Source organism: Ostrinia nubilalis, chromosome 5, assembly GCF_963855985.1.
Source record: "Ostrinia nubilalis chromosome 5, ilOstNubi1.1, whole genome shotgun sequence".
Classification (NCBI taxonomy): Eukaryota; Metazoa; Arthropoda; class Insecta; order Lepidoptera; family Crambidae; genus Ostrinia; species Ostrinia nubilalis.
The window spans coordinates 15837442-15861680 of NC_087092.1; the positions used below are offsets into that span (position 1 = coordinate 15837442).

General features: G+C 43.8%; 1 protein-coding gene across 1 annotated transcript; it reads right to left on the minus strand.

Moving 5' to 3' along the window:
• Positions 1–551: 551 nt before the first annotated feature.
• LOC135072172 (uncharacterized) lies at positions 552–19768 on the minus strand. The gene is made up of 6 exons (XM_063966129.1): positions 19634–19768; positions 17487–17604; positions 16233–16300; positions 15152–15280; positions 1554–1682; positions 552–1046 (listed from the first exon to the last, which is right to left on the minus strand). Exons 1-6 carry the CDS (start codon positions 19766–19768, stop codon positions 552–554), a joined length of 1074 nt encoding a protein of 357 aa, XP_063822199.1.
• Between the last annotated feature and the right edge of the window lie 4471 nt (positions 19769–24239).

The following is a 24239-nucleotide window of genomic DNA, read 5'->3' on the forward strand; positions in this document are numbered from 1 at the left end:
AAAAATAATTAAAAAAAGGAGCATTCGTCAGAAATCGCAGAGCTTTATCAACTCCTAAATCCTGATTAAGTTTAGGACTTCCGCCAAAACTCACGCGGTCGCCCACATGGTTTCAGACCAGTATCGAAAATTAATGTGATGAACAGCCGTCACAGTCACGCAGCCAGACTTTTAAAATGTTTTTGGGCTGATTTTCCAACAGTGAAATGGGAAATGAGTCGATAGGGTTTGTAGTTTGACTGTTTTATTGCTCAAAAGGGCTATATTTTATCATGAGGTAATGGGGTCTTCAAATTAATAACACAACACAGGCGTTTCGAAATTTATTTCTTATCAGAAGGCAAGTGAACAATGGTCCAACAAGCTCTTTTACTTACATTTAAATGCAATATATTTGAATAACATTAAACTAACTACTTAATTGCGTAAGTGTTCGCTCTACTTTATACTGAGCACAGATTATAATACAATCACAACATTCATAACGTCGGTTCACGCCTGGCAGAATGACTCCGGAGTTAGGCCAGTGGTCAAGACGGTGATTTAAAAAGTTAAAATTTATGGTCGGTGCGAGCGTTTTCGATGTCGGCTAGCAATGGGTTGCTTTCCTCCTCGAAGCGAGAGGAGCGTGAGCCTACTCGGGAGGCGGATACGCGCTGCGTGAACGTGAGGAGATTGGGGAGCGCACCGCAAGGAGTAGCAGGGGCCGAGCGAGAGGAGACGCGGGCACCAGGAGAGGGTCTGGTCCTGGTGGGGTAGGCAACGGAGAGAGGCATGTATAAGCTCGATTTCCTGGGCTTCTTGCGAGGGCGGCGCTCGTCGCTGGGTCTTCGCGTGGAGTCCTGGGACTGGGTGGGGCTGGTGGGACGAGGGGGGGACGCGGGCGCGGGCGGGGTCGGGCGCGGCGCGTAGGCGGCCCGCGGGCAGGGCTCGGGCGCGCCGGGCGAATGGTGGCCCGGGGGCGAAGACCCCAGGCGAGGCTTGCAGCCGCCGTCGCAGTACATCTCGCAGTCTATCAGCTCGAGCTCTAAGTCGAATGAGGGGTCCTGTGGAAAAATTAAAAGTAATTATGAAACATTTTAATTCTAAACACCGCACAGAGATATGCCCGTTGCCTAAAATAACTTTAGTCAATAACAGGGAGGGCAAGGTCGCTTTACGGCACTTCTGCTTCTCTCACTCGCTCGCATAATCGACAGCATAATTCGTTGATGCGTGCGTAAATCATATCTGAGAAAATAAGCTGTCTCGGTGTATCTACCTACATAGAAGATTTTAGTCTCATACAATAATATCAAATCTAATAAAAAATCTACCTAAAGTCCGGTCGTCGAGCATGTAGAATTTCGTCCAATTACCCCAAGCTACCTATCCTTATCGCTCGCGCGTAATTATATTGCTGTCGCGCTTACACACTCACTGCGGCCGCCCGTCGCACAGTCGCGACGGGTAGCTTGGGGTCATTGGACGAAATTCTACGTGCTTGGCGAACGAACTTTATAAAAAATACCACAAATATGAGCGCAAGTATATTAGATATTGCTTATACTTACAAGGGGCTGTACAGGGGAAGTGATGAGGTTGTCCCGGAAGGCCTGGGACTCGGCCCGCGAGCGCGCGCAAGCGGAGTCCGACGTGGTCCTGCTTCGGGCCGGGGCGGCGGCGATGGCGGGGGCAGTGACCTGTGACGAGATAATTTTTATACTTTTAAATAAGTAATGATCTGCAAAAAACATTTTCCATCATTTGCAACAGTCTCCTAATTAGTTCCCAAATCAATGCCATGCCTGAACGTGTTTAAAACTGGTAGAAAAATGTTTCATTTTAAATCGGATCACACGTAAGTGATGAGCGTAGTGTAAACTAACGACTTATCTATCATACTAGCGCTCGCTAGAGAGCGCTAGTGACAACAGCGAGAAAAGCACTGCATTCATAGTACCTACCCAAGTAGCATTTTACTCCATTTAAGAGTTCACTAGTCGTTCACATGTACTTTACAAGCTGTGTATGTCAGCTGTATACGAGCTGTATAGCTTGCTATAATGCTTTTATAGAACCAGTTTGGGCACAAATTAGACAGCCTTAAGTTCACTATGGCTGTACATTAGCAGTATAATAGCATTATAATAGCAGTTTAAGTAGTAACATCGGACTTAAGGCTGACTTACGGCACTATATGGGACGCAGTGTGAACCATACAACGTACGTGAGTGTAATAAAGAGTAACAAGTGGCTAAATGCACAGCTTTCAAAGTTATAAAGTCCGACAAAAGTACTCCAATGCTACATAAAGTTCACGTGTGTCCTAAATTATTTCCACATTTTAATATTAGTTTGGTATTTGTACGTGAGTGCCAAGAGGGAAACAACTCGGGCGGATAATCATTTATGCAAATAATAACACGGGTTTTAAATACTTAATAATGTTAATGCCATTGGGAATGCAACTTTATCGTGAAATGTATACATATTTACAGCTAAAATTTTCCGCGCCTCTGTAAAAACGCGATATTCATTTTAAAATATTTAAATCTGGCTGAGAGGAAATCTACAATTTTCAGTTTTTGATATTGTATTGGCATTATAATTATATTACGGTAATTAATTATAACATGAAACCAAAACTCAATCGCTCTATCTGCGAATTTTGTGATAAATCTGCATTAATTTTGGAGATTTATTTGGTAAATATTTTAGGTTATGTAGAACAAAATGGTGGAAATGAAATACGGCTATGTGAACTGTTATAACTCCAATTTAATGCGGTGAGCGTATCTTAGGTTCACATGTGTTCTGTTAGAATGCTGTTATCTATATGAAGTTCCACATTTGTACCACTACAGCGCTAATGTCTATAAATTTATTCTAATGTGAACTTATGTACAGCTTTAAGATGTACCTATTTCAGGTCAATTGTGTATCTTTAATTCTTTCAAATCCGGAAATTTAAAGATCCGCAATAAAAATTATTAATGTCCGTTAAATCGCCTAGCCCAGGTACGTAGTATCCTAGTCAAGTATGAATACCTAAAGCATCAGACGGTAGTGATCCCGGTTTAAATTCGTTTATTATGCCTGACAATTCTGTACCCCCAGTGAAAAGGGAGTTAAGTCGAAAATGGTGATTTTTGGGAAATCGCATTTGAAGTAAAAAAAAATCCTGCTTCATCGCTATTAGAGATAACTTGGTGAAATATTTTTTAGGTGAAAGGTAATGTTAGATATAATTAGGCAGTGTGCCAGTTTGGGAAATATAGCATGTGGTTTTTACGTAATTAAATAAAAACACAGTTATATCACCATGCACGACAACTTTACATTCGTGTAAAGTGATGTAATGGGACATAAATCATTTTACACCACACTGAATTGACCATACGCTATCAAGTGTAAAGTGATACATTTTCCGCCATTTCTGTTGATAATTTTTTGTTTCTTCAATTTTAGAAAAAGTTGTAAAACAAACATAAGTAATTACACTATGAGGAATCATTATTTCAGGTTATTTAGGGTAAATCGTCCAAAAATTGTTACTTATATCAATATACACCAATTTTTTGGTGAGAAAAAAAATGTGTAAACTAATCTAACTAACATAACAGCGATCTAAGTATCCAAATAATTATGTGTAAAGTGATATAAGTGGCGATTGTATAGGAATAAGGCTAGAATTTGAGACTGAATTCTAATTATTTACTCCTTAAATGTTTATTCTGATCTGAAACTACTATTTTATTAATTATTACACCATATACCATGAATGATATCGGCCTAAATCACATACATTATCTCCTATTTTAAAGAAAGTATAGCTGAAGCAATTGTGTAGTAAAGACCAGAAACAACAATGGTTTCACATCAACTAATTAGACAGGAGACAGAGAAAAGTTTGTTTTCTACAATTAACCTATTAGGAATCAAACCCTGGACCAGAGATGGTGATGTCAAGCTATATTGATTGCCTTTTGGCTACAGAAGGATAATATAAAAGTAAAGTCATAAAATGCATTTGTTTTCAACAAAGAGGCTTCTAAAAAGCCCTTTAACACGTCCTAGTATTACTTGAACCCTACTTTTATTTTGGGACATAAATGGGCCAGTGCTGAGAAGAAGCAGCGCAAGAAATTTAGCCACCCTTGTCAGCCTCTTCTTAAATCATAAATAACTTGAAAAAATCGAACTGCCTAAGGCGGGAATCTTCTTAAATCAATAATGACATGAATTAACAAGACATGTTATACTTGCGAGCTAAGCAGATAAAGTCCAGCCACACATGCCATTTACATAATTATTTACTTTATACATAGTATCCATTCATAAGGCCTTTCGTAGTTAGTTTTGCAGGGCAATCGAATATTGCACTTAGCCTTTTGATTAGACCATTGTGCGTTATTTGTAGTTTATCTTCCTATTCCAACCACTCCAGATCCCCCAGGTAGCAGCAGCCTATCTAAGTCGCTACAGGCCTTCTGCAGCGACCCTGGTGATTGGAGAATTTGAGCCTGTTGATCTGCTACGCTTGTGTACTCCTTGTGCACGTGCTGAGGTTTTTCTTCTGCCTCCATGCATCTTCTGCACAGTAGGCTGTCTGTAACAGCTATATTGTGTAGGTGTTTGTTTAACATACCTGTTATTACACTTAGGACCTTGCGGATGTTGTCCCTGTTTAGTCTTATGAGGCTGCGGGAGATTTTTTTCGATATATATGCACAACTGCATCTTTTGTTTGCCTGCATCTTTCACAATCTTTCCATTCTGTGTGGTGTTATTTTTCTATTTTGGAGCGCAGCCAGGTCTTGATCTGTGCTTATGGTATGGGCATTATTATTGTTCCGGACCAAATACCGTCGTGTACGATCCCCTTCTGGCCAGTTCATCTGCTGCGTCGTTGCTCAAGGAGTTACTGTGCCCTTTGATCCACAGGAGTGCAGGATAACGCCATTTGCGTCTGCAATGACTTAGGAGCGCGTCATGGCATTCCAATATAAGTATTATAATGTAGTATATTAAGTTGCTTTGTATTGCTTGCACTATCTGAGATTATTTTTATATTCAGACCTCGGATGTCTATGGTTGCAACCACCTGTGCTGCTCTGATTGCATTCTGCTTGGAAAATTGTATTGTGTTTATCTAGTGATGTTGATATTCTTAGTATATTTAGGTAATGCGAGAAGACACCAGCTCCCGTACCTTTTTGGATTTTGGAGCCGTCAGTGTATATCCTAACTTCATTGATTCCAGAGCAATCTTGCGTTTCCGCTGTAAGCTGGATATTATATCTCCAGTCGAAGATGTGAATACAGGGAATTCTGTCGATGGGTGCCTCGGTGAGAGGTATTTCTTTTATTAGGGTTTTGTGCAGGATCGTGGAATATCCTATCTCCTTGTTTTGCTTCTATATGCCGTTCTTACCTTTAAGTCTTAGAGCGGCTGCTTGCGCTTCCTCCTGAATGAAGAGGTCTAAAGATCTAAGATTCAGAAGGTACTCAAGTGATGTCGATGGAGTAGTTCTCATACAACTAGTGGCCGCTATGCTTACTAGGCGTTGCAGGCTTTGGAGTTTTGATCTTGCTGTGGATAGTTGTGTTCTGTGCCACCACACAAGTGATCCATAATAATGTGTGTAAGAGGGCCATATAACCGACCGTGTAGAGCCAAAGTGTTATCTTTGGGTTGAGACCTCATCTACTACCAATGAGTCTCTTGCACTGATGGAATGCTATATAGGCCACTTTTATTTTGTTCTCGACATGACTCGCCCAGTTCAATTTGTTGTCAAAGGTGATGAGTTTTGTTTATAAAGAGTTCTGGTAGTTGGAGCTCTTGTAAATTCGATAATGGACTTATTAAGTACTTTTATTGACAACGTTAGGCACTATGAATTCAATTATACAGGGTGTTGATTTCAATCCTCGCCATATTTATTTAGGTGATCTATTATGACTTATATAAACGCATTATCCAACAAAAAAAAAATTACAAACTAAAGTAGAATTTTTAGCGAATATTTTCCGTGCGACATCAACTGTACTGTGGCTCGTAATACTGCAATACGTTTCAACTGCGGCACCCATCGAGCTACGCGGATCGCTCGCTTATCATGTCTGATAGTCTACTGAAGGAAGCCACGTAAAATAGGTAGTGTAAATAGGTATTTTTGTTTGACTAACTAAAGTTAAAGTTCGTTTTAAATTAGTTTGCTGTTTCCTATGTGTGTGTGTGTGTGTGTGTGTGTGTGTATTGGAGCGTACCTACGCGCTTTCCGCCACTACCTACCGCAATCGCGGGAGTATTTTGTACACAAAATTACCAGATTATTTACTCCCTACATTAAAAAAAACACATTCCTTTAAGTTTAGAACTAGGTACCTACTCACCGATGCGACTTCAGATGCGTTTCCACGTGCCCTCCCGTAACAGTAAACCATGTTTACGTACTCACGAGCACTGTACGTATGGTTTGGCATCTTCCTAACACTCACTCACTATTATTACACTCACTATCACACACTAAATACTCAAAACCGCACGAGAAAACAATCAAAAATCGCAAATTTGCAATTAGAAAAGTGCATTCGATGAAATACGTCCATCGAATGTCGTCGTGAATCGGTAGTTATCGTTATTCTTCATTTTCAACTACTTTACGTAATTTTTAACATCAGAAAAGTTTAATTTCGTCAGTTTAGTACAGGAAGTCTATCAACGAATGAGAATGTAAAAGCGGCGGGAAAAATACTTTGTTTAATCTTTGTGAACTAAAGATTCGTCCTATCATTAATGCTCTTAAAGCAAGCTTTCAAAACACTCAAATGCAAATGATTTGTAGATCTTTAATTACTAATCGTTATTATTAAAACGATAAGAATATCAATAAATTTTGGTAGTTATTTCGTGTAATGAAATTACATTCATATAAAATAATCCCGAACATGATGATGAATTATTTTATGTAAGTTATGAAGAATGGAAGTCTAACCTGAACCTAACTAACATTCGTTCAGGGTATTTAAATTAAACGCCGATAGAAATGAAATTACGTTATTACGGTAGTAGGAAGTAATAAGTACTAGAAAACAGTTATCAAGCAGAGAGGAAGAGAAAAGTTGAAGTTACAAGGCAAGAAATAAGAAAATAGCGATTGAGTACTAGGTATTCTAAATACGAGCTAGATTTCGCGGAGCGTGCGCGCGGCCTCTCTGCGTGGATAGCAAAATCGGACTGATGAACAGAGAAAATCGATGATCCACGATTGAGCGCCGGCCGCCCGATGACGCCCGAAACACGAAGATGGGGAAGTACCTATTCCGTGCGAGCCCGATGTCCGTGCCGCGCGCAAGGCGGTGGTATTATTGTATTCAATTACAAGTCACCGCTCCAAATGAAAGATATGAAATTTTCTTTTAAGATATGAAATTTTGTTTAGGGACTGAAATCAATCGAGTTTAAAAACAAAATCTTGTCTTATCTCCTATCGAAAGTGAAGGAACAAGAGTTTGCCAGTGTGTTATTTCTAGGTGTTCAGTTTGCGGTATTAAGTAAGTTAAGTTTTATTTTAATAATTACTATCGTAAAGACGTAAAAGTTATTAAGGTAGAGAGCTGGAAATGTAAGGAATAACGAACCTGTATGAAAGAGCATTATTGTCATCTGTTTACAGTACTTTTGAATGATAAGTAGGTACAAGCTTATCACACACATAAAAGCATGGTTTAATTAAAAAATAATAATAATGTAGGTTCTGTAAAAAAAATTATTTTGCGGAAGGAAGCAAATTCGTGTAAAAGGTTTTTTTATTAATTAAAGAATACTTAATTAATGAGTTTTTAGAACAACAAATAAACTCGTAACATGATAAGGTGTAAGTAACTAATTTACTCATTACATTTTTAGGGTAGATTTGGATTAAGCTCTGTCCAGTAGTCGTCTTTGAACTCACAGCTGATTGTGGCTGATAGTTGACTGACTCATGGGCGAGCGCGGGTAGTGGGGCGCGGGACGGGGGGCGCAGCGTTTGCCCGGGTCACCGGGTGAGCGCCGCGCGCCGTTTGCGTTGGGGGACTATTCTGCACTGTAGTGGTCGATTATGGAAATCGTAGATATTTAAAAAATAATAATAAAAAATTTGGAAGTCAGTTTTTTTGCTGATTCGTGATCAGAATAAGCTACTTAATCTACTCCCTAAATATGGCGGGTATTGAAATCAACACCCTGTATGTTTTACTAGTAGATATTCACCATTATTTATTAAAACTATTAACTAAAATTCTTTGATTTCAAAACTACGACATTATTTTTTCCTTTAGTCTGACGTTTGGGCTAAGTTATATCATTTTACACCAAATAATTAACCAAATTATTAGTTGCGATTTTCAAATGTTTTTGATCTAAGTAACTTATAACATTTTACACATGTACGAAACTTTTGTGGTTAATGGTATTAGTCTAATTGAATCATTATACACAAAATAAATAATCTTTTGTCTTTGACTTTTTGTGCTATAAATTAAGTTACATTCTTTTTCACCAACCAACAATACAAAGTTTTTTTTGTGTATATTAATATGAGTCATCTTATATTGTTAATCACAAACTCAATCTGAACAACTTTAATCATAAAAAAAAAGTGAAAGAAGCCTCCGGTACACTTTGTTAAAAGTAGACATGTATCAATATACACGAAAGAAAACTCAAAATTGGTTCACAAAGCCTTACTTGTATCATCTGGCACAAAATTATTTTCTTTTCTATACGTCGTAGAAACATACCGATTAGATACAAAAATAGCTAATTTTTCAGAGATTCACATTATGTTATAAAGTCAATTTTGATCTAAGTCGAGTTAGATCCCTTTTCACTGGGGGTACAGAATTTATTCAAAGCGGAATGAGGAATACGATTTTCAATAGCCCATGTTTTTATTTTTTTGCGAAAGGTTAAATAATTGTCCAAATCAAAATGGTATTCACTATCACTAGAACTGCAATCATCACACTCTGATATCTGTATATTTTGAAGGGCAGGTTCAGGCATAATATTTTCCTCTGCATCATGTACAGAACCACCATGAACAACTAAAAACAGGCTTGGGGAAATGTGTAATAGAATATCACATTCACATTCATGTTCAGCTTAAAGCAAATAAGAGTAGTACTTGTGGACAAATAAACTGCTATTGATGTTAATGGACAACACATTATAGTCCTTGTAACAGCCTACAGTGCACATGCGAACCATTGAAACACTTTTGTACAGATAGTAAAAAAAGGTTATTTTAATTATCACAAACAAGTCCTACTACAGCTACTAGCTGTATAACAGTCTAAAACAAGTAAACATAACAGCCTTTGGCTTTATAAATGACCACGTGTGTTCTATTAAAATGCTAGCTCTATAACATAGTACAAGTAGGCCGTTAAACAGCGATTGCCGTATCTCTACCCTCCTATAATGCTCTTAGTCAGACGGCTGACTAAAGGATAGTTGTTAGAGTATTATAACACCAACAATCGTATAAAAGTATAACTCTACACTAGTCTACACTCCTATAAGTCCCTTAGACAGGTATAGGTGTAATTAATTGCAATAATACAGCTTATACATCACGAGTGAACTGTACTAATGCTTTAAGTACACATTGGAACTAAATGTGAACTCTTAAATGGAGTAAAATGCTACTTGGGTAGGTAACGGGACTATTCCCACCTCTCGTTCCCACCACTGCAACTCCTGTGTAGCCAGGATCTACAGCTTGACCGCCACAAAAACCCAACCAATGAAGGTCAAGTTTGTCCCGGGGGTAGGTACCGGTACCACTTGAATATGGTGTGGTGTGGAGTGGTTTATTTGTTACAGCGGTACCGCTGAGGAAACATTAGCATCAATGCGTTACCAGTAAGGCGGTGTTAGTGCGTTTATTACTAAATCATGATGGTACGCCACGGGCGGCGTGAGTGCTTTATCGGAACCATTAGGTCTGCTTATGCTAGTTTCCGGAACCGCGCGGGTGGCATACTTATATCACCGTTACTACGGTGGCGGCATATGTGCATTAACATGCTCTTGCTACCACCAGTACCACTGGGAGGGACAGCAAGAGCCTGTTACCGTTAAAGCGGGGGCGGCGTGAATACGATACAGGTATTAAGTATAACGGCAGCGTTACATAGTTACCGGTAGGATAGGGGCGGCTCGCGGCTCCGTCAGCGAGGACAGCGAGCGTAGTAGCGTTGGCCGCACGCCACGCCGCTATCCGAGTAGTTTAGTATGTTACCGGTAGCACAGGGGCGGCGTTAGCAACTTACCGGTAAGACAGGGGCGGCGTTTTATTTTATTTTATTTTATTTATTTGGAATAACAACAGCCGATACATAATTAGACTTAAATCAAATATTTTTCTTAAACTAATTAGGCCAAAAAGGTTATCCACAGCATTAACGAAATTTGCTTAAACTATCAAGTTAAAAACAGTAAAGAAATTTATCCTCGTAGCGCCCACGCGCCTTTTGATAACCCAAAATAAACATGGCGACTACAGCCCAGAACTTTTTTCAACTAACTTTCAATTACCGCCCATGCGCCTTTCAGAAGGCCATATTATTAAACTTTGTCTAGATTTTTGAAATTTCGCGGCTTAAAGAAATAATTTAATTCAATTTCTGAACGAAATATTAGGGAACAGTTTCCGGTATGCTACCATTGGCTGTCACAATTGACAGATGGGATTTTTTGAAAAATGGCCGGCGGTATGGACGGCTCACTAACACGTAGTTAGTAAATCGCATTTTTTTATGATAATCCGTGGTTGTCGAGTATGTTTTTATGCAAAAAGTTGCTAACAAATAGGTATTACTTAAATAGAGATAATTACTTTGCATTTTTAGGGCAGAAATTCTGCGAAATCTTGGTTTGAAATAATATGTACTTTGTGAAGGCAGTTGGGTCGAAGCTAGTACTAAAAATATCATAATATTTTTAGTTTGTGGCTTTGTGTTATATTGGTTTATGGAATATTACTAATATAAAAATGCAACTTATCTTTCACTAATAATTAATTTAATTAATTAATTATTTGTCGGCCGTTTGGTGTAGTAGTTCTAAAAGGGACTACTATGCCGAGAGGTCCCGGGTTCGATTCCCAGCCGGGCAGAAATTGAAATGATGAATTTTAATTTCTGTGATGGGTCTGGGTGTTACTAGTATAATATGTATGTATTTAAAACGTATATAATGTAGTATATCCGTTAAGCGAGCACCCATAACACAAGCATATTAATTGCTTACTATGGGGCTAGATAGCGTTATGTGTGAAATTGTTCAAAAATATTTATTATATTTATTATTATTATTAATTTAATACTCTTTACACTACTAATTTTTTGTATTATTTAATTTTACATCACTTAATACTTCCTTTTAATCTAGAATTTGTGGCCCGATGGCCTTTGTAAAGAACAAAAGGTAGACAAATAATTGAATTTAAAAACACATGCTAATATAATCATAATTATACCCTGAAAGTTTCACTTCAAACCGGTAACTCTAACACATACGAATTTCAACTCAAAATCTTGGGCTGATAGGACTATAACTATAAGTCCTATAAGAAGGACGGTCGGGTCGTAGTTAAAGAGGATCCAAAAAATCCGTGGGCGCTACGAGGCTATATAGACACCTGACCACAATTCTATACTGCCCCAAGATAATATGTTTTTGGCAAGATCAAGTGTTGTGTTAAATGATCCAGTCCACACACACATTGATAAATACTGGTATGTAAAAATATACTCGTCGCAAAACAAACAAATTTAATTAAAACAAACAATAACAACAATTTTGTAAATAGTTTTTATCATTACTAATTTTTAAATTTTAGTTTTTAAGTAATTTTAAGTTTATGTAAATATATTATAAAATTATTGTTTTATTGAATAAAAAATTATTAGTCTTGATTAAAACAAACTACGATATAAGATAATATTTGTATAGTATAAATAAATAAAGTAAATAATAATAGCAATAATGCGTTACTTCACATAAATATCTTTCTGACATTGTCTAGGAAAAATTTTTTGCTACCCATGAAAAGATCTATTTCACTGAACTCCCTATTATAAGTATTAGCGAGTCTAGCTAGCACAGCATTGCTGCCGTAGTTAGTGGCATGTGACGGGACGGCAAACAAGGTCGTGTGGCGCGTGCGACGCGCCGGAGCCCGCAGCGCCAACTGCGCCACGAGCTCCGGGCAATCAAGGCGCCCGCGCACTACGTCATGCAGGAGCCCCATGTCCAGCATTTTGCGGCGTTAGCAACTTACCGGTAGGACAGGGGCTGCACGCGGCTCCGTCAGCGAGGACAGCGAGCGTAGCAGCGAGCGGCCGCACGCCACGCCGCAATCCGAGTAGTTTAGTATGTTACCGGTAGCACAGGGGCGGCGTTAGCAACTCACCGGTAGGACAGGGGCGGCGTTAGCAACTTACCGGTAGGACAGGGGCGGCGTTAGCGACTTACCGGTAGGATGGGGGCGGCGTTAGCAACTTACCGGTAAGACAGGGGCGGCGCTAGCAACTTACCGGTAAGACGGGCGGCGTTAGCAACTTACCGGTAAGACAGGGGCGGCGTAAGCAACTTACCGGTAAGACAGGGGCGGCGTTAGCAACTTACCGGTAAGACAGGGGCGGCGTTAGCAACTTATCGGTAAGACAGGGGCGGCGTTAGCAACTTACCGGTAAGACGGGCGGCGTTAGCAACTTACCGGTAAGACAGGGGCGGCGTAAGCAACTTACCGGTAAGACAGGGGCGGCGTTAGCAACTTACCGGTAAGACAGGGGCGGCGTTAGCAACTTACCGGTAAGACAGGGGCGGCGTTAGCAACTTACCGGTAAGACAGGGGCGGGGTAAGCAACTTACCGGTAAGACAGGGGCGGCGTTAGCAACTTACCGGTAAGACAGGGGCGGCGTTAGCAACTTACCGGTAAGACAGGGGCGGCGCTAGCAACTTACCGGTAAGACAGGGGCGGCGTTAGCAACTTACCGGTAAGACAGGGGCGGCGTAAGCAACTTACCGGTAAGACAGGGGCGGCGTTAGCAACTTACCGGTAAGACAGGGGCGGCGTTAGCAACTTACCGGTAAGACAGGGGCGGCGTAAGCAACTTACCGGTAAGACAGGGGCGGCGTTAGCAACTTACCGGTAAGACAGGGGCGGCGTTAGCAACTTACCGGTAAGACAGGGGCGGCGTTAGCAACTTACCGGTAAGACAGGGGCGGCGTAAGCAACTTACCGGTAAGACAGGGGCGGCGTTAGCAACTTACCGGTAAGACAGGGGCGGCGTTAGCAACTTACCGGTAAGACAGGGGCGGCGTTAGCAACTTACCGGTAAGACAGGGGCGGCGTTAGCAACTTACCGGTAAGACAGGGGCGGCGTAAGCAACTTACCGGTAAGACAGGGGCGGCGTTAGCAACTTACCGGTAAGACAGGGGCGGCGTTAGCAACTTACCGGTAAGACAGGGGCGGCGCTAGCAACTTACCGGTAAGACAGGGGCGGCGTTAGCAACTTACCGGTAAGACAGGGGCGGCGTAAGCAACTTACCGGTAAGACAGGGGCGGCGTTAGCAACTTACCGGTAAGACAGGGGCGGCGTTAGCAACTTACCGGTAAGACAGGGGCGGCGTAAGCAACTTACCGGTAAGACAGGGGCGGCGTTAGCAACTTACCGGTAAGACAGGGGCGGCGTTAGCAACTTACCGGTAAGACAGGGGCGGCGTTAGCAACTTACCGGTAAGACAGGGGCGGCGTAAGCAACTTACCGGTAAGACAGGGGCGGCGTTAGCAACTTACCGGTAAGACAGGGGCGGCGTTAGCAACTTACCGGTAAGACAGGGGCGGCGTTAGCAACTTACCGGTAAGACAGGGGCGGCGTTAGCAACTTACCGGTAAGACAGGGGCGGCGTTAGCAACTTACCGGTAAGACAGGGGCGGCGTTAGCAACTTACCGGTAAGACAGGGGCGGCGCTAGCAACTTACCGGTAAGACAGGGGCGGCGTTAGCAACTTACCGGTAAGACAGGGGCGGCGTAAGCAACTTACCGGTAAGACAGGGGCGGCGTTAGCAACTTACCGGTAAGACAGGGGCGGCGTTAGCAACTTACCGGTAAGACAGGGGCGGCGTAAGCAACTTACCGGTAAGACAGGGGCGGCGTTAGCAACTTACCGGTAAGACAGGGGCGGCGTTAGCAACTTACCGGTAAGACAGGGGCGGCGTTAGCAACTTACCGGTAAGACAGGGGCGGCGTAAGCAACTTACCGGTAAGACAGGGGCGGCGTTAGCAACTTACCGGTAAGACAGGGGCGGCGTTAGCAACTTACCGGTAAGACAGGGGCGGCGTTAGCAACTTACCGGTAGGACAGGGGCTGCACGCGGCTCCGTCAGCGAGGACAGCGAGCGTAGCAGCGAGCGGCCGCACGCCACGCCGCAATCCGAGTAGTTTAGTATGTTACCGGTAGCACAGGGGCGGCGTTAGCAACTTACCGGTAAGACAGGGGCGGCGCTAGCAACTTACCGGTAAGACAGGGGCGGCGTTAGCAACTTACCGGTAAGACAGGGGCGGCGTAAGCAACTTACCGGTAAGACAGGGGCGGCGTTAGCAACTTACCGGTAAGACAGGGGCGGCGTTAGCAACTTACCGGTAAGACAGGGGCGGCGTAAGCAACTTACCGGTAAGACAGGGGCGGCGTAAGCTACTTACCGGTAAGACAGGGGCGGCGTTAGCAACTTACCGGTAAGACAGGGGCTTCGTTAGCAACTTACCGGTAAGTCAGGGGCGGCGTTAGCAACTTACCGGTAAGACAGGGGCGGCTTTAGCAACTTAACGGTAAGACAGGGGCGGCGTTAGCAACTTACCGGTAAGACAGGGGCGGCGTTAGCAACTTAACGGTAAGACAGGGGCGGCGGTTAGCAACTTACCGGTAAGACAGGGGCGGCGCTAGCAACTTACCGGTAGGACGGGGGCGGCGCGCGGCTCCGTCAGCGAGGTCAGCGAGCGTAGCAGCGTTGACCGCACGTCACGCCGCAATCCGAGTAGTTTAGTATGTTACGGGGCGGCGTTAGGAACTTGCCGGTAAGACAGGGGTGGCGTTAGCAACTTACCGGTAGGACAGGGGCTGCGCGCGGCTCCGTCAGCGAGGACAGCGAGCGTAGCAGCGAGCGGCCGCACGCCACGCCGCAATCCGAGTAGTTGCTCGCGCACGAGTATGGCGGCGGTATGATCGAATTTGCCTGCAACAAGAGTCGAGACCATCTTAAGATGAGCTAATGTTGATACTAAGTAGAAAACTGCAGCTCACATCTTACTATAAATTACGGTGAGACCCTATGCATGGTGACTAGAATAAAATCACAGAATATTGAATATACACTCGGCATCAAATAAATCGCACCTCCCGCGACAAGCACTTATCAAACGTATGAATCCCCACTTCCCACCAACATTGGTACCATTTGTAAGCCTAGTTCTATACTTCATTTCATTAAAGGAAAGGTTTTTACCCCAAAAATGTGTCTTTACAAGGATCCAGAGACACTTCTTCAAAAAATAGGTAGTTACGCTATAGCCATTTTTTATTACTATAAAACTGTTAAGTTGGGATTAATCGCTATCCATCTGTTAAAGAGGACACGTGAGATCTTTATTTGGTTTTATAACCATAAAAATTGGTCTAATTGATCCCAGAGGTGAGCCCAAAGTGAGGTCTATTTTCAAGTCACATTTATGGTATATGGTATATGTTTATTTAGAAATGAAATGTATTTTTCTTTAAGGATATTTATTGGGCTTTCAAATAACACCAATATTGTTGGGGTACCATGATTGTGTCAGAAGAAAATCTTTAAAGTTCGCGTCGCGGAAGGTGCGGTTTATTTGATGTTGAGTGTAGTCACAGTTACATGAACGAACCTAACACAGTATACAGTGTCATGTGTGAAGTCGCTCATACAACGACATACGCCATCGACGAAAAAAAACGTACACGATAAAACGGAACAGTAAAACGGAGACATGTTTGAACCGGCCGTTAATTGGCGCCCAACGTGGAGCGAGCGTGAACTTACAACTTTTTCAGAGCAAACCAAAAATATTTATAAAATAATATTAAATTTTGGAGATTACTTAATTGGATTATTTTTTGCAAAGAACATACATAATATTTATCAAAATTTTACTACTTACCTCATTTGCTGCGTTGCATATGAAACTGGAGTTGAGAGATTCTGCAGTACTCGTCGCTGAGAGAGAGCCTGAAACAAACGCATAAATACATTTTAAAAATCTTCTATAGTTACTTAACTCATAGCCATACAGTTTTTATGTACTGACAACACACACAGTTTTAATGTGTAAAATACTAACAGTAGTCACATTCAGCTTTGCAAGCCGTATAGCACCTTCGTGCTTCTTGAAAATATCTTTCACTGGGTCTAACATTTTTCTTTGCCACGAAAACCTAGTAATTAATACCTAGCTAGCCTTAAGTTTTTTCGACAGTTCAACAGCGAGTAACTAGAAATCGACAGCGATGGCTTTATTTAAAAGACGTTCGTGGACTAATTCAAAATTGCGGTCTAAATATTTAAAAGAATGCGTCTGGCTTTCCCTGCAGTTTCTCGTTAACTAACAAAGTATGCACAGGGCTTGGTAATTGAGTTATGCCTTTCCTTGATAATCTGCAAGCTGATTAGAATGCGTGGGCGGTATTAAGCCGCACTTGATTGTATCTAGGCGCATTATGCATCTTACGGCTCTCTCCAGGAGAAGCCATAGCAGGCAGCTAGGGCGGTCACTTTACGTAAGTATAGGTAAATATCTGACTTTTTTCGCAGTCGAAAGGGCTTTAAGATATTTTGTAGACATATTTCATTATTGTCAATTTAGTAGAAGATTTTTTAAACGGGACGTGTAAAAAAGATTTTTATAAGCCTACTTGCAAAATCAACGAATTTGAATTTGAACCAAAGATGTTGTTTAATCAGTCTGTACTTCTGTAGCTAAAACTGGTCGAGAAATTTTGGTACATTACCTACATTTCGTAATAACTATCGAAAAATAAAGGTTCAACTTTCACTCTTGTTGGTAAGCTAGAAAGTTACATGCATTGCACTGCTTCCACAGCGACCTGTCCGCTGCCCGCATCCAAGTGATTCCCGCAACCTTCATAAGGTCCTCGTTCAATAGGAGGCCTTCTTACCTACTACGTTTTCCGACCCGTGGTCGCCACTCGAGAACTTTTCTGCCCCAAAGGCCATCATCACTCTACGAGCTATGTGCACTTGTGCAGTGTTTGCCCAGCTTACTGATACTTAAGTTTGGCTCTTCTGCGGACTATATCGACTACTTTGGTTTTCCTGCAGATCTTCACATTTCTGATTCGATCACGCAAGAAATCTATTACGAAATGAAACCTTCATAATAAATGTTACGACGCACCTGGCGCGCGTATGACGTAGTTCCGGAAGTAGTGCACCATGAGGTAGTTGCCGCCGCCCTTGCCGTCGCCGTCGCCGCACGTGATCACCAGCGGATACAGGTCCGGCTTCGACGTTACCTGCGGACGATATTGCGTCACTGAATCAAAAGGCTTTATAATATACTTGAGAAGATCAAGAGTTCCAACCATGAGACTAACAGAGAAATAGATTGTTTCATCCACGAAGACGCGCTCCACCATTCTTATTTAAGCTAGAGCATTATGGCATATCAGGCAAGGCCTTAAGCCTATTACACTCTTACCTCTCAGACAGATTACAAAAAGTAAATATTCACGGAACTAACTCTTCAGGCGCCCCTCTAAAAATGGGAGTGCCCCAAGGCTCAATACTGGGACCATTGCTCTTTCTGATTTATATAAATGATCTACCTTTTTATTCAAAGGACCTTTGTGAGATAGTATTATTTGCTGATGACACTTCTTTAATTTTTAAAACTAACAGGCGTCAGGAAATATTTGACGACGTGAATAATGCTCTTTCCAAAGTATTAGACTGGTTTACAACTAATAATTTGCTATTAAACGCAAAAAAAACTAAATGTTTAAAATTCACTATGCCTAACGTCAAACAAGTTAACACAAATATTACAGTAAATAATGAACGTATTGAACTTATAAACTCTACTGTTTTTCTAGGTATTACTCTAGACTGTAAATTACAATGGGGCCCCCATATTGCTGCCTTGGCGGGAAGACTTAGTTCAGCTGCCTTTGCGGTGAGAAAGATCAGAAACTTGACTGATGTTGAAACAGCAAGGCTTGTATATTTTAGTTATTTTCATAGTATTATGGCTTATGGTCTTTTACTGTGGGGCTCAGCAGCAGACATAGAATCAATTTTAATTTTACAGAAAAGAGCTGTTCGGGCAATATACGGTCTTAAACCACGTGACTCGCTTAGAGAAGTTTTTAAAGAAATCAATATATTGACTGTGGCTTCGCAATATATATTTGATAACATTATGTATGTCCGTAAACATCTACATTTATTTACTAAGAAAAGCGACGTCCACTCATTTAACACGAGACATAAGAATAAACTTGCTGTTCCATCTTTTAGGTTGCATAAAATAGGTAATTCATTCTTGGGGAAATGTATTAGATACCATATTTAACAAAATACCACACAACCTTGTCGAATTACCAATAAACAAATTTAAGATACATATAAAAAATACCCTTATGTCCAAAGGGTACTACAAGGTTCGAGACTATATTGATGACAAGGATGCGTGGTCAGTTCAGTCTGCACATATTTGATGTACTCGAATTTGGTTATTCTTAGCGTTAGATATTTCCCGGCAATTAGTGGTGACTGAGTTTGTTCCGGCGTTTCTTCTCAGCACTTGCCATATGTTTGTCTCGAAGCGCTGGTAGGGCCCAAAAGATAAGGAGACATGTAAATTGCCCCATAAGGGCTAACTTTTCTTTTTTATTATTTTCTATAATAATTTTGACGTTCATAAGTGCCACTTGTGGTCTAAACTGAATAAATACTTTTGATTTTGATTTTTGATTTTGCTAATGTTTGGGGGATATGATATCGGATCGGTACACGCTAAATTATCTATGAGTGCACCGCACGCTCGGATTGCTCGGATGAGATTCCCCGCACCCCGCGCTTCCCTCGACGAAAAATTGGTGGGGCGCGTCTTGGTGAATGAAACAATCTATAATGTCCTGTCATTAGTTTAATCATTTCAATTCAATCATTTAGATTTAATTCAAAAGATTAAACCAGTTTTGGGCGTCATTTTAAAATACGTGTCTGAACTAGGCCTTAATTCTCAGAACAGTTACACATGGTTTTATCGGCATTACGAACCGAATCTTGAGAGCGCGTAGTTACTGCATCGAGGCTCTTTTCAGTTTATTCTTTCGTGTCTTCCAAAATGGCCTGTCCTCAGAGCATGACACATGCTGAACGGTGGCCATTTTTGGTTCTAACTACCTTTTACTTGTTCAAATTGTGTGTTATTTTTTTCTAATATTGGAACCAAATAAATGGTTTCTTTCTTCTTTCTATTTCTTTTTTTCCTATTCCGTCTCTTCTCTCGTCGTTTAAGTTTCAAACAGTAGACAATACCTCTGAGTACGGCGGCGGCGCCTGGTGGAACGACCCGCAGCGGCTGTAATGCGGCGGCGGGTAGACGGAGCCGGTCGAGTTGTGCTCAGAGGGATTACTCTGAAAAACGTTGTCCGAAGTTTCGAAAGTTGCCATCCCTCTCACGTAAAGCGAGATGTCAGCATGAGCGACGGTGACAGACGATCCGAAACTACGTATCAGCGTTTCGGAGTAGCTTGTATCCTATAGCAGTGAACTACCTCTGAGTACTGCGCCGGCGCCTGGTGGAAGGACCCGCAGCGGCTGTAATGAGGCGGCGGGTAGACGGAGCCGGCGGAGTCGTGCTCGGACGCGCGGCGCCGCACGCAGCACGATGGTATATTCTAAAGCCTCGCACACTCACTGCGGGCGCCCGTCGCACAGTCGCGACAGCAATATAATTACGCGCGAGCGATAAGGATGGGTAGCTTGGGGTCATTGGACGAAATTCTGCGTGCTCGGCGACCGGACTATAGAGCAGTAAACTACCTCTGAATAAGGCGGCGGCGCCTGGTGAAACGACCCGCAGCGGCTGTAATGAGGCGGCGGGTAGACGGAGCCGGCGGAGTCGTGCTCGGACGCGCGGCGCCGCACGCAGCACGTAGGTATATTCTAAAGCCCGGTCACCGAGCACGTAGAATTTCGTCCAATGACCCCAAGCTACACATCCTTATCGCTCGCGCGTAATTATATTGCTGTCGCGACTTTGCGACGGGCGGCCGCAGTGAGTGTGCGAGCGATAAGGATGGGTAGCTTGGGGTCATTGGACGAAATTCTGCGTGCTCGGCGACCGGACTATAGAGCAGTGAACTACCTCTGAGTACGACGGCGGTGCTTGGTGAAACGACCCGCAGCGGCTGTAATGCGGCGGCGGGTAGACGGAGTCGTGCTCGGACGCGCGGCGCCGCACGCAGCACGATGATATTCTAAAGCCCGGTCGCCGAGCACGTAGAATTTCGTCCAGTGACCCCCAAGCTACACATCCTTATCGCTCGCGCGTAATTATATTGCTGTTGCGCTCGCACACTCACTGCGGCCGCCCGTCGCACAGTCGCGACAGCATTATAATTACGCGCGAGCGATAAGGATGGGTAGCTTGGGGTCATTGGACGAAATTCTGCGTGCTCGGCGCCCGGACTATAGAGCAGTGAACTACCTCTGAGTACGGCGGCGGCGCCTGGTGGAAGGACCCGCAGCGGCTATAATGCGGCGGCGGGTAGACGGAGCCGGCCGAGTCGTGCTCGGACGCGCGGCGTCGCACGCAGCACGCCAGCGAGCACGCGTACACGTGCGCCGAGCGTCGCACGAGCAGGCACCACGCGCAGCACAGCACGATGCCGCCCAGTGTGCCGAGGAGAAACAGCACCGACCTGCACGAGAGATAAGCAGTTAATGTTGTAAATCATCCCCTTCATCATCATCATTATCATTACGTAATGACTATAAAACAAAGTCGCTTTACGCTGTCTGTCCCCATGTAGGTATGCTTAGATCTTGAAAACTACGTAACGGATTTTGTGCGGTTGCGATACCACATTACATTCGTAATTTAAGTAGGTAATTCGTTATTATAATTTCGAATTTGATGGTTGTCCAAAACTAGATTCCGTACTTAGTTTCAAAAACGGTTCCATTTTGCTACTTTATCTATAGTCTGGTCCGGGATCACGAAGAATTTTGTCCAATGACATCAAGCTACCCATCCTTATCGCTCGCGCGTAATTATATTGCTGTCGCGACTGTGCGACGGGCGCCCGCAGTGAGTGTGCGAGCTTGGGGTCATTGGACAAAATTCTACGTGCTCCGAGACCAGACTATAGAACTACTTGCTAACTACTATTTTATTAGGTAATAGGTTGCTAAATTGAGTCAAACATGGATGAAACCTTCATAAAATCTTGAAATCTTGTAGTAAATAGAACACGTAACTACATAATAAAAACTTGATTTCCATAATCAGCAAACAAACCAAAACTTTTATAGTACAACGTTACACTCTGTTTATTCCATTTAAAGGCCCATTAACTTGGAGGCTTGTTTGCATTAAGGCCGCTTGTTTCACGCGCCATATAGTCGTCGCGACCTTCGTCAGTCCAGCCGGCCCCGAACCTGGGACCCTCATCAAAGTCAGTAGGCGACGGGACAACACAGTTTATATTGCGTAAAGTAGATGCTTAGTTAGAAAATTGATAAGGAATTAAATAATTAATTAAAAGGCTGGAAGGTTCCGATTTCCGGTCCCTGTCCTTTGATTAGTAGCGTAAGATAATTAACAATGTCTTTTAATTGAGAATGTAGGCAGGCTTTATTATTAAACCTAACTGTATAGAAACCAAAACTATGTTTCACAATATATTAATTCTGAATTTTTTTGGCCTTGGTAAGTACTTGTTGCGATTTCAGTACCTACTACGCCGACCGAATTCTCCGATAATAAGAAAAGTATTCACATGTTTGTATACCTAATGTAAGTTACATTCATAATGTTATTTGCGAAGTTTACGGTGGAATGGAGAAATGCGAGTCCCCGACCGAACCCACAAACCAATACACAGGAAACAACATGAATTATTTCATCCATCCCGGCATTTTTATTAGTTTCGTGCCTTACCAACATAAAAATGGCCATTCCGATGCGAGTGTAGTTTCGTAAGTAAATTATTTATTTTATGAGCACCGCGCCTAGTCTGGAAGTTTCATTGCCCAGTGCAAAGAAAAGCTGTTGATTTACGAATACAGCCTTCTTGTCTTCTCCTAAAATAAAGAAAGGTAGTCTTTTACATCACTTACCACCCATCCTGGGTGAGGCAATAGCAAAAAAACACAAAGAGCCAACGTAAGCTCTACTTCTTTACAAAAAAATAAAATCACGTAAATGAACAGAGTAACAGAGTGGTCCTATAAGATCCTTTTCTTTTTAAGCTCCTTGTGGGGCTCGTCGTTCCACCTCGCAGCACAGCCGCCTGTTGGGGCACGGGTTGTCTTCTGTCCCACACTGGGGACAGCGCATCACTAACCATTGTGCGTACCACGGGTAGTACGGCAGCTCCTTGTGGGGCTCGTCGTCCCACCTCGCAGCACAGCCACCTGTTGGGGCACGGGTTGTCTTCTGTCCCACACTGGGGACAGCGCATCACTCACCATTGTGCGTACCACGGGTAGTACGGCAGCTCCTTGTGGGGCTCGTCGTCCCACCTCGCAGCACAGCCGCCTGTTGGGTGGGACACGGGTTGTCTTCTGTCCCACACTGGGCACAGCGCATCACTCATCATTGTGCGTACCACAGGTAGTACGGCAGCTCCTTGCAGCACAGCTAGTGCGCCGGGCCCATCCGCCTGTTGGGGCACGGGTTCAGTTCTGTTCCACACTGGGGACAGCGCTCACTCACCATTGTGCATACCACGGGTAGTACGGCAGCTTCTTGCAGCACAGCTAGTGCGCCGGGCCCAGCCGCCTGTTGGTGCACGGGTTGTCTTCTGTCCCACACTGGGCACAGCGCATCACTCACCATTGTGCGTACCACGGGTAGTACGGCAGCTCCTTGCAGCACAGCTAGTGCGCCGGGCCCATCCGCCTGTTGGGGCACGGGTTGTCTTCTGTCCCACACTGGGGACAGGTGGCTTATTACTCACCATTGTGCGTACCACGGGTAGTACGGCAGCTCCTTGTGGGGCTCGTCGTCCCACCTCGCAGCACAGCCGCCTGTTGGGGCACGGGTTGTCTTCTGTCCCACACTGGGGACAGCGCATCACTCACCATTGTGCGTACCACGGCTAGTAGCGGGCCCAGCCGCCAGTTGGGGCACGGATTCAGTTCTGTCCCATACTGGGTACAGCACATCACTCACCATTGTGCGTACCACGGGTAGTACGGCAGCTCCTTGTGGGGCTCGTCGTCCCACCTCGCAGCACAGCCGCCTGTTGGGGCACGGGTACAGTTCTGTCCCACTCTGTCTGTCTGGTTCTGTCCCCACTCACCATTGTGCGCACCACGGGTAGTACGGCAGCTACTTGTGGGGCTCGTCGTCCCACCTCGCAGCACAGCTGCCTGTTGGGGCACGGGTTGTCTTCTGTCCCACACTGGGGACAGCGCTCACTCACCATTGTGCGTACCACGGGTAGTACGGCAGCTCCTTGCAGCACAGCTAGTGCGCTGGGCCCAGCCGCCTGCTGGGGCACGGGTTCAGTCCTGTCCCACATTGGGGACAACGCTCACTCACCATTGTGCGTACCACGGGTAGTACGGCAGCTCCTTGTGGGGCTCGTCGTCCCACCTCGCAGCACAGCCGCCTGTTGGGGCACGGGTTGTCTTCTGTGCCACACTGGGGACAGCGCATCACTCACCATTGTGCGTACCACGGGTAGTACGGCAGCTCCTTCTAGTGCGCTGGGCCCAGCCGCCTGCTGGGGCACGGGTTCAGTCCTGTCCCACATTGGGGACAACGCTCACTCACCATTGTGCGTACCACGGGTAGTACGGCAGCTCCTTGCAGCACAGGCCCAGGCCCAACCGCCTGTTGGTGCACGGGTTGTCTTCTGTCCCACACTGGGGACAGCGGTCACTCACCATTGTGCGTACCACGGGTAGT

Coding starts and splice junctions, on each gene's coding strand:
- LOC135072172 (XM_063966129.1), bottom strand. CDS start 19,768: ATGGCAACTTTCGAAACTTCGGACAACGTTTTTCAGAGTAATCCCTCT. Junction 17,605..19,633: donor CGCCGCCGCCGTACTCAGAG/GTATTGTCTACT, acceptor TATCGTCCGCAG/GTAACGTCGAAGCCGGACCT. Junction 16,301..17,486: donor CTACGTCATACGCGCGCCAG/GTGCGTCGTAAC, acceptor CGTTTGTTTCAG/GCTCTCTCTCAGCGACGAGT.